Source organism: Streptopelia decaocto (assembly GCF_964273445.1).
Source record: "Streptopelia decaocto genome assembly, chromosome: 1".
Classification (NCBI taxonomy): domain Eukaryota; kingdom Metazoa; phylum Chordata; class Aves; order Columbiformes; family Columbidae; genus Streptopelia; species Streptopelia decaocto.
Window position 1 is genome coordinate 31,154,421 of NC_138663.1, and position 11,464 is coordinate 31,165,884.

General features: G+C 37.3%; 1 protein-coding gene across 7 annotated transcripts in view; it reads left to right on the forward strand.

Annotated features, from left to right (window-relative positions):
* Positions 1-5,159, forward strand: part of NRCAM (neuronal cell adhesion molecule) — a gene marked incomplete at both ends in the record, with an annotated part of 69,616 nt that extends 64,457 nt beyond the window's left edge. For 6 of the 7 annotated variants that reach the window (XM_082070379.1, XM_082070376.1, XM_082070377.1 and 3 more), the window contains one exon: positions 4,922-5,159. In XM_082070379.1, coding sequence (XP_081926505.1) covers positions 4,922-5,159 — 238 coding nt within the window. Of the gene's footprint in view, positions 1-4,296; positions 4,331-4,921 lie in introns of those variants that run through there. The other variant, XM_082070381.1, reaches the window with a different exon arrangement.
* Positions 5,160-11,464: the final 6,305 nt, after the last annotated feature.

Here is an 11,464-nt window from a genome sequence, read left to right on the forward strand (position 1 = left end):
ACTTAGTCCCTTCTAGCAGAAGAGGTGAAGTTACTGGACTGCCTGAAGAATTTTGTCTTTGAATAGTCTGAATGAATTTGGCAGTGCTCTTATGGTGTCCTCATTGACACACGTGCTTTCTTTGACGGTTCTTATTTTAGTTCTTGAACATGGGTGTCACTACTTTTTAAATCAGTGCTTTGATTTCCCTTTGTATAATTTTCCACCAGAAACAGCAAAGGTGCAAAGTTTGATGGAATGTCTCTCAAGCAGATTTTTCTTTTAAATTTTCACAAGGAGTAAGTCAGGTTCTTTGACTAACAACTATTTTTTCAACCCATTGCCATTTAAAGCCAGAGCTTAATCTCTCATTTTTTCCAGCTTCTGCCAGGATTGAGTACTGAGTATTAGAGAGATGCTAAAGAAAAACTACTCAGAAAACTAATGTAGATGTGCTTATGTCTTAGCTAGATTAGAAACAGCAAAATGTTTTGAAGTCTGGATTGATACAGGTGCCTAAGTGTACAGGGAAAGCTTTTTGCATCTGCACAGTCCTAGCAATTCAGGAGCATGAGCAGAATCCCAGTAGGTATTGGGGCCAAGATTCTCCTGGATGGTGCAGGGAACCCACAGTGTATGGTACTTCTGCGGCTTTATGTGACTCCTTATACTTAAACATTTCTGGGCCGTTGACCTGAAGACACAGAAAAAGGAATTTGCTGCAAACAGTTCTCATCTTCTGCATCATCTTTCTGCAAAGCCCAGAGTGCTTTACCCCTTTTGTTTGTTTTATGTTGCCTTTCATCTGACAGTTGTGTTATAAGGAAAAGTAGTATATCGCTAACCATATATTGAGTCTTTTTGCATGTCCATGAATGTGGCAAAGTTTAGCGGGAACTAGTTGCCTGCTGGACTGCAGAGGCATCGTAAAACTGTCTGCCCCATTCTGACTGGTTGCTGCATGTGCCCGTATCTAAGGAAGAAAAGTGGAAAAGTTGAAAGAAGAAAGGACGTTTCAAGGTACATATTTCTTTCAATAACTGATGAGCTTGTGAAATGGAAGGTTTTGATTCTTTTTAAAAAGCAAGTTTTTACCTCGCACTTACACATGTTGTTGTCACCTCCATCATTCTTATATATCTTAATCATTATCTGAAAGTTTGGTATGTTTTTCATTTAACTAAGAAGAAAAAGAAATGTATTAATATATTAGCAATTGTTTATGAAAAATATTTAAATCATGCTTTTAGGGTATGCTTTAATATTAAATACTGCTCTTACTAAAAGGGCAAGAAATGTGTATGGTACATACCAGTACTTACCAAAATAACTGGTACATATCAGTCTTCATTGATAAACTTTCATCGTTAAAAAGCTACAAGTATAGACTTTATTTGTAAGACAGCGAATAGTAAAAGTATCACTACTCTTAACTTCCATGGCTGTCTGAACTAAATATAGAATTCATACCCATTTCTTGTTTTGTTCCCTCACAGAACTTCTTGTCTCACTGTTAATTGTATGCTCTGTATACATGACACTTTTGAAAAACTTCTTCAGTTTTCCCCTCTAATTTTAGTCAAGCCAATTTGCATTTTATTCTTTATTTCACAATATTACACTAGGTAAGCATAAAAGTCAGCAAGGAAAACAAACAAAAACTGAAATTATGACCTATCCTGGTCACATTTTGGAATAGTTTTGTGAACAATCATAAGCAAGATTAGCAAATCTTGCAGATACTGTATCAAAATTTATGGCTTTAACAAGCTTTTGGAATATAGTGTTATATATTCTACAACCTAAAGTGTTCTATAGCTCTTTGGGCATCCATATTCATAATGCAATTCAGCAGCTTTTGTCGTTTGCTTCTTGGCAGCAAACAGAAAATACATTCATTTCCCCAGAGCACCAGGCTGCCTTCTCTGTTTTGCACCCCCACGGGTACTAAAGTGCTGTCCAAAACACCGATGTCTTCACTTTTTTTATCCCTCTCCTGCTTGCTGTTTTGGTGGTTTTATTCCTCAGTTTCTTTCCCTTCCACCCAAGACATTCTGTTAATCTAATACAAGAGTCATAATCCAGTTTGATAAAGAATAAATGGTACCATGGCATATTTTTCCTTTTCCTGAACAAGGAGTGGAAAGCACCCTGGATTATCCCACATCTTTTTCCACTGCCAGAGTCTTGGCAGAACTTCTTTCTGGACTTGTGTAGTGCAAAAAGGGAGGGAATCCCCAGATTGCAGTTCAATTTTTGCATCTGCTGTAGCCGTGCTCTTACAGCAGTGCCCACCCCTGTGCAGGTGCACTCCTGGGTGAATTTGCGGGTTTGTCTGTTTGTTTTTAATTATACAGACAGTAGAATCTGCGTCATTACTAAAATATAGAAAAATCACGGACACAATGCAACCAACTGTGTAAGTATTTCTTTATTGTTTGCCTTATAAATAAACTTTGTTTGCAAAAATGCCAATGCAAAAATCCTTAAGAGCAGAAGTTCCCTTACCCAGGTTTATCTATAAATGAAAAATGAGCTTCATGTTGAATTAAACACAAAAATGTGGATATTTTTAATACAGGGACGGTGTATTATTTGTGTACTGTAATTCCAGCCTAGTGAATTATACGGGATAGGGTCAGACTTTAGAATATTTGTGCAGAGTTTCTTGACCAGTTGGAATATGGTACAAATGCAAATTTATTTTCACTCCTACATATTAAAGTGTAAGCAATTGTGAAGTCATCCACCTAAAATTAAACAGCAAACCATATGCGCAGTGTTCTTTACTAAATGGTGTTACCCAGAAAGCGTTAACCCCTGTGGTTTGGCAGTAGGACCGGAGACTATTTCAAAGTGAGGATTTGGTCTTCAGTTGACGTGACTGGTCTGTTTTAATGACTTTAGTGCCCTCTGATGAGAGCAATGGAAAAACTGCATTGCATGTGACTTTTAAATACTCAATTCTATCTTCAACCTTTCAAATATAGGGTCCTTCAAAATGAACTCTCTTCAGCGATGTCTTCGTAATCTGCTTGTGTTTGCAGTGTTACAAACATTTGCACTTTGCTGCTGGATGCTCGACATTTTGGAGTAGCATTCTTTTCAATGGTACTTGCCTGTATGTTTGCAATATCACTGAGCACAGAAGAACAATTATATGATATTTATCCTCATGCCATGTATACAGCAATAACTTGAAGTCAAGATTGATACAGTCAAGTTTAGAGTCTTTGCCTTTGTGTATTTTAAACATGAAGGTTTTATTGCACATTAATGATAGATATTTATACCACTTCTTTCTTGTATATGTATAGAAGAATAAAACCTCAGGTATGCTTTTTCTGTAAGTATATGCATATTAGAGGTGTATTCCTTTTAGAATGTGAACACTTGGAGCCTTCCAAAGCCAAAAAAAAAAAGATGCTGAGATGGGAAGAAGCAGCTTGATGGAAAATTGGCATAATGGTTTTCTGGAAATGGTGAAGTGTGTCTCAACGGGGCATTTATTAGTTAACAATATAATTTGTGTGACCTTGAATGTGCTGTATACAAATATATGGTTTCTCTGGGTGTTCAAAGATACTAGTTAGAAAAAAAGTAGAAAATACAGTTATTGGAAGAACAAAGGTATTTGTTTCTAGGAATTACATAGTTAAAATAATTTGCTGAGTATATGTTTAGCCTAATATTGTGGATATTGTAAATATATTTTTATTTCCTTGATGTTCTGTACACGTTGCTTTATATTTTCCGTAAGCTGGGTGTCTTTAAATAAAAAATCAAAAATCACTTACGCTTTTGTACTCTCTATGCACCCAAAAGTGCAGCTGGCAATAGTGGTTTTTAATTAGAAATGCTCTAGAGCTGCTGCAGGAATCTTCATCGTGAAGCTGAAGTACAGAGTAAAGGATTCTGAAAAGACCTCAGCTACATCTGTTTCATGCAAGACAAGCTCAGCACAGCTGCACGTTCCTTTGGGGAGGCTGGTGCTGCTGCAGCTTTCCCACTGACCAGAGAAAGACCACAGTGTTTTGCTGCAGGGATCTCTCCACCCTGCCTCTTTCCTTTTTGTGTTGTCCTCCATCATCACCATCATTGTCAGAATATGTTCTCAGTTATGGATTAGGATAAGGAGGTTGATCTGATAAGTAATGAAAAAAAACTAAACATGCTCTTAACTGCTCAACTATAGCTGCTGTAAGCTGAATTGTTGCTTTTAGCTCTATACAGTAGATGTTTCACAGTTTTAAGAGCAACTAATTATTGATAAAATACTGATCACTATCAGGATATGGACTTTGCTTTTCTTCTTAGGCTATTTTCATTTGTTTCTTCCGCACCCTTTTAATGGAATATGTAGGTCTCTTGAAAGGTAAGGCTGAAAATTGCAAGTCTGGCCTGCATTATGTAACAAAGTATTTGAAATGCAGCACTTTTATTTTCTTTATACTAGTAAAGAAAATCAGTATATTTCATTTAACCAAGTTCATTCTTCATTCATGTTCAAGGAGCCAAAGAAATTAAGAAGTTTAACAGACTAACTTCACAGCACATCATAAGCTCGCTACTTTGGAGAACAAATAAATTTTTTTTTGGTAACTTTAAACCCACTTTTTAATGCTTGCAGTTGCATCTAAATTGCTTCCAAGTCAAGGGCACAGGTCTTATAATTGAAAAGTCATGCACGATGCGGGGGGAAAAAAAAGAAACCACAAGCCCCACCTCCTTCCACTGAAGACATTCTCTGTTTAAACCATTCCTACACCATGTATTCATGTCAACTGCATCATATTGATTTGTCTCTACAATGTGATGTGGGTTTACTAAAGGGTTCTAGGGCTGCACACTTGCTTTTGTAAACTGTGCATGCATGGCTGAGATTTGTCTTTATATATAATACATCGGTTAATTGCTTTTGTTTGTTTGTTTGTGTCTCCAGTGATGCAGAGGACCATAAACCTCTAAAAAAGGGAAGCCGGACACCTTCAGACAGAACTGTGAAAAAAGAAGACAGTGATGATAGTTTAGTTGATTATGGAGAAGGTGTAAATGGTCAGTTCAATGAGGATGGCTCCTTTATTGGACAATATAGTGGTAAAAAAGAGAAAGAACCTGCAGAAGGAAATGAAAGCTCTGAGGCTCCTTCTCCTGTAAATGCCATGAATTCGTTTGTGTAACCACAGAACTCAGTCCCCTTGTGTCTTCAGTTTGTTTAAAGCACTTGTACGTCCTCCATCTCATACTATGAACATGCAGGTAACAGAGCTCCTCACCACAAGATGTTTATGCTATGAGAATATGCAGGTCAATACAGTTATACAGCGTAATGACACGTTAAGTGGTATGTATCAAAATACAAAATTCAAATTTTGTTCGAAACTTGGCTATTTTTACTTTTTTTAAAAGGAACTGACACAAACAGTAACAACGGCTTGTAATTTTGTTTCCTGTTGAAAATACAGTATAATGCATGGGAAAAAAAATGCTACACAATTCACGGATAATCTTGTGTACACTAGGAAAACATGGTTTGACAATTTGTTATGCAGTCCTCAGCTGAATCCCTGGGTATGAATTCCGTTTTCATTGTCAGAGTGTTATAGTAGTATTATATAGAACTTCAATGTCTTTGTGGACATTGTTGTGAAATTGGTGACTTAATGTCTAGCTATCATATGTCTTTTTGCAAGACAGTTAGGAACAGTATGTACAGTATATAATTGCTAAATGATTTAAGTATGACACTTGCATTTGCTGATGCTTAATGAGACCCTATTATCTGCTCTTTGCTCCTATTACTTTATAGCCTTTTTAATCTATCAAGTATTACAGCAGTACAGTGTTCTATTTTTACATCAAAACACATTGGATTGATTTTAGGGCATAAAAGATACGCATTGCAATGCATTTTGGAATTTGTACAGTCACTGAAAGAAAAACTTTAAAATGAGAGAAAATATTCCAGAAAACAGGGCAAAATACATTCAGTGCCTTTATACAATATGCATTCCATAATGCGCTGTACTACTAAATCAGTTGGTGCAGTAAACTGTGATTAGCAGACTACTGTCATTGCCAAATAAAGTAAAAATGTGGAGGAAAAAGAAGTGTTACGAAACTGTTGTGCTAAAAATGGAAGGATTTAAATATTTTAAATCACACAAAGAAAAGTATGATTTTTTTTTTCCTTTAAAAATAGAATAAATACACGCTAGACAGTTACAGCACAACATACTTTCACAGCCTTAGAGGGTTAGAAAAAACAATCAACAACAAAAAACACAACCAGGATTCAATTACTTACTAACACAGCAAGATATAAACCCTTGGAAAATAATTTGTTAAAAAACCAAACCAGCTGACTGCACCAGCGAGAGCGCATTTCCCTCTGTGTCCCAGCCTGATCACTGTGGCAGCTTTGTCATTATCGACACCCTGCAGCAGCGCGGGGGTTACCGCTCGGAACCGCAGAATTCGACCTGACAAGTGCTAATACGGTTTAGTGGTAAAGGATTACCATTATCGGTCACAAAATTGTTTTCTTGCATACTATATCAATCAAATGTTTACCTCCAAATATAAATTTTTATAACAACCTATGGTTGAAGGAATGCTCAGTTTCATTTGCCAATAAATTGGTTTTTCATAACTTGCATCAAGTTTAATTTTAAGTAAGCTTTTTATATGTAGATATTTTGTTGAATTTGTAAATACACTCAAAGCGTAGATGCTATTTGCTTCTAGGTGTTACGGACAAATAAACCAAGAAAGCTTATGTTGTACTGTGTAAGAAGTACTATCGCCAATGGTGTGCATGGTATTTTAAAGCATCTACTTAAATATATTTTTTTTTTTGCCGTGAAAACAAACTAGTGAACCGTTCTACTTATTTACTGCAGACTCCTAATTGAACCACTCAGAGCTTTTGCCCGTGCATCACATTAGACCATAGCACACCTTGCAGCTTTCATGTATATATTGTAGGTAAAGCACAAATAAAGCAATCACAAGTGTAAGCGAGCTGTAATAAGCTGCTTTCACACCTTTGAGCTTTCCGTTTTTCAGTTTTCTTAATGAGAACCGAAATAAGAAATTAATTCTACAGACATTGATTACAAAGCACAAAGAGAACATTTCATAATAATATTTGCCAATGGTTTTAGTAAAAGAGAAATATAATTTTACTCTTATTTAATTGTAGATGCTGAATTATCTGTGCATGTGGGGGTAAACATACAGGCTCACTTCTGTAATAGTGCAACAGATTTTGTATTAAAAATAAATGTGGTTTTAAAATTTCACTGTTTGTTCTGTTTACACTAGTAGTAAAAATCACATCTGATTCACCCCGTAATTAAGAATTCAAAGTGCAAAAAGACATTAAACAACTCTGGCAGGAGTTGTTCCCATGTTGTTGCAGGACTTCATGTATTGCTACCAAATGATTTATGGAAAGTTGCCTATATGTACATGCTACCATTTGAAAAACAATGTGAATTTGTCTGACCATTTGCCATTGAACTCTCCTCCTATTCAATTTTCACTTCCATGAATGCTTTATTTAGTCATGTTTCTGCAAAGAAAAGGAATGGAGTGAGTAAGAGAAAATAAGCATCTTAATTAGAAATGAAGAGCCCTCAGGATTCCAAATCAGGATTTTGTGTCCTAAACCAATTGTCTGACATACAAAATTCTGGGTGCTTATTTTTAAACAGTACATGAAGTGAGGGAATTATAAATAACATATTTTACAGCACACAAAATCCATTGCAATGCTCTTTTCATACCTGGTTTGTTCGGTGTGTGGACGGAAACAGGCTGGGCAGGAGGGCAGGCGCTCTGCAGAGAAGACTGTGGGAGAGCCCTGAATTCCAGGAGATACAAATGCTTCACGAGATACATCAGAAAGTTGATGTTTGGCCTTGATGCTTGAAAAGGGGATTTTATCACTGACTCAGGAGCCGTTTTGTCAGGCTTCTGAGCCAACTATGTGGAACTTGAAACCCTGGGCTATTCCAGCTTCTATTGTCTGCATAGTCTCAGTTCTGGCACCTCCAGATACTGGGCTGCCTATTTTTCTGTACAGGTATCTATTGATTTTTCCAGCAATATGCATTGACTGGGATATATGGAATACAGCTGTTTCTGTTCTGATTAAAGAGTAATTTCTGAAAAGAGCAGTCTGAGTTCCCTGGGCTTTGTTGGGACAAAAGATTTCATACAATAACCATTTCTGGAGACACGTGTACGTTCTTTGTGCATGTACGCCAAAGTGTACTAATACATATAGTTGCTACATTTTCCTTTCAGACCTTTTCCTTTTGGTTTATTCTCACTGAAGTGATTGTATAAGTCCAGAGGGAATTAAAGAGGATACCACAATGGTATTTTTTCTTGTATTCATCTTCTATTTTTGCATTGTTTCTAGGAAAACAGAGTTTCCTTGTTTCTCCATGTAGGAGAGGTGGCGAAAGATTTGGGAACCAAATTCTTTTCATATACTGTCTGGCCCATTTTAGTAGAGAAACTGGAGAAATAATGTATGTAGAAATACTCTACAACACGAAAGTATATTCTCTGAAAGAAGAGTTAGGGAGAAAGCAGGAAGATGAGATTTCAAGAATTTCTGGAAACCAGTTGTCCTTTCTTGTGTTTCTGTCCCCTTCTCTCTCAGTCTTCCTGCTCCTATTACCTTAGGAAAGAACATTGCAGAGAACTGGCAGAAGCAGCAACTGGTATCATGGGAAGATGGAAGTAACTGAATGTGCTACTTGTAGGAATCTACCCCCAAGTCATGCTCCCTGGGGTGCAGATAAATCCAACTGCCATCATTTTTAATCTCTGAAGGGATCTCTTGCTGCTCTTTGTACACATGAAGTGGAAACTTTAGACCAACCTGTCAAGATAAATACATGTCAACAGGACTTTTGACAGACAGTAGATGTGATCCATTGTGACCATAAACAAGAAGGAACACTGTGATACTTGTCATCTCAAAAGTTTTTGGGAAAAAAAAAAAAAAGTACATTGAAAATTCATTACTGTGCTCACATACAGGTGAGCAGATGAAAAATTCAGATCATGCTTAATAACTGAAAGCTGGATCCTTCATTTGGGGGTTGGAGAAGTTTGCCCAAATGTGAATTTGGCAGCATTTGCTTTGTCCCCTGGGGAAGCCTTGCGGGATAAAATTGAAGCCAGTTTGCAAGTAATGGGTTTGCGTATGTTACACATTGGGGGCTGAGGCAGGGTGGGAGACAGCTCCTGTCACTGGGACCTGGCCAGCTTGTCGTCCTCTCTTTCCTACCCTGAGGTGCTCAGATGAAAATAAAGACATTTAGAAGACAGTGTGGTTCACCTGCCAGCTGAGAAAAAAAAACATGGCATCATGTCAAAAACCTAAGCTGGTACTGTAAATTGTATTGAATTCTGCCTGGCTTTCAGTTACATTTTGGATATAACTGGAGGAAAAGCATCCTGGTCCCCAGCCTGCCGTGCTGTACAAATATGTGTGCCCAAGCTTTCAGACCTGAGCTTTCAGACAGGGAAGGTTTAGACAGTCTAATTCTGGTGCCTAACTTCTTAAAAATTTCTAGGTCTGGTGCTGCATTAAGAAATTAACTACATTTACCTCTGATAATAAACTCTATTTGAAATGTATCTTCCAGAGGGTGCTGCCCTATTTCCCAGTCCACAGACCTCTGAAGAGGGATGCTTTCATCTTGACACACAATGTCTTACCTTCCAGAGGACAGCAGCTCATGCCACACATTGCTCAGCCTTGTGTTTGTGAAGATGTAAAGGGCTTCAAGTCTTCATAGGACTGAGGGAACAAATTAAGTTTTCTAAATGGCAGTATTCAGAATATATTGGTCTGCAATATATGTGCTATAGTGAGGGAGGCCTTACAGGCTTGCAGGCATGAAAAGTTAACTCGTTCAGTGCAGTGAGAAGAGGAAGCAAAGATGAAACTGTTGGGACAGAGAAAATGGAAGAACAAAGGAATAATATTTGAGGTTGCTTTTAAAGATTTGAGAAATGCAAGTAAGATCGCTGGACTCAAGGAGAAAAGACAACAGCCAAAGGCCACTGCACTCACATGGGAGAGACAGCAGGAGCCCTTGCTCCTATACATCAGCACTTCTTTGTTTGTTTATCCAGCTATTGTTTCAAGAGACTTACAGGGACTTACTAGTTTTTGAGACTTCTGTCAAATGTAATTGAAAATTGCCAGTAAGTTTGCAAGTTTGGGGAAGTACTCAGATTCTAGTGGTTTTAATTTCCTTACTTTTTGAGGCAAGCTAAAACCATCTCCTGGGAGTCAACTTTCTTCTGTAAGTAGAGGGCAAGGCTGACTGGACAGACCCTTTTTATGTTGCTTCAGAGTTTGACTAGTGTTGTTCTAGTAATTTGAAGAAACCAGGCATCTTCCAAGCTACTGAGGTAAGGAAGATACAAGGAAGCCCTACAAACGGGTAATCAAGAACCTACAAAATGAGGACTCCAAACCTGGAATAGCAAGATCAATGCTTTTAAAGAGCAGCTTTGGGGAAAAAAAAAAAAAATGAGGGGAAAGAAAAAAAAATGCAAGTAATTGAAACAGTTTCTGGCCAAGTCAGAGGACAAGTGAATGCAAAAGGAAAAAAAAAGCACAAAGCACAAAAGCTCCCATGGACTGGATTAGTTTGATTTCCAGTAAGGGAGAGTCCTTTGCTAGGCCATCTGATGGTCTCTAGACACAACCACCACGTCAGGCACTGCAAAACTGGTTGCACTGTCTACAAGTGAATACTATAGTTTTAATTTTGTACTGGTCCACAATCCACAGTTTGTAGGTGTAATTATATAACTTGAGCAATTAGTGAGCCAATTAGCCAGCAAGAACATCTATTTAGTTGAGATTATTTTTTCTTCCTGGCCTTTTCCCAACTGATATTTGGTTTCAAGTTTTTGCTTTAATAAGAAACAGCCTCTGATGTTTTATCAAAATTAGGCAATGACCATAAACATTATCAAAAAGGAAGCTCATATATATTTTTCTAAAACAAACTGGGGTTTTTTTAATATGAGAAGCAGCCCAGTCTTTAACCATTAGTGTTTAAAAAAACAATTGACCACCAGGGGGAAGTCACAGTAGTCAGCAGAAGCCTTGGGAATGCTGCTGCCCAAAGCAGTGCATCTGAGTTCACATCCCATGTGAATGCACATATAGCTTTATATAAAATGTATGTATTTTATATATATATAAAGTATATGTAAAATGGTGGCTAATAAAGGTAAGACAAAAGTTCATAATTATTTGCTTGTTCTGCAAAAAGCAATAACACTATTTGTGTAAGTGGCCTTATTCTAATTCACCTGTTATCATGGTCATAAATTACAGGGACATTTTGGCCAGAATTAATGATTGAAAAGTAAATTCGTAAGAACCATGGGACAGGGATGCTTGGTCTGAAATTCAGCAGCCAGCCCTGTCCCAAAA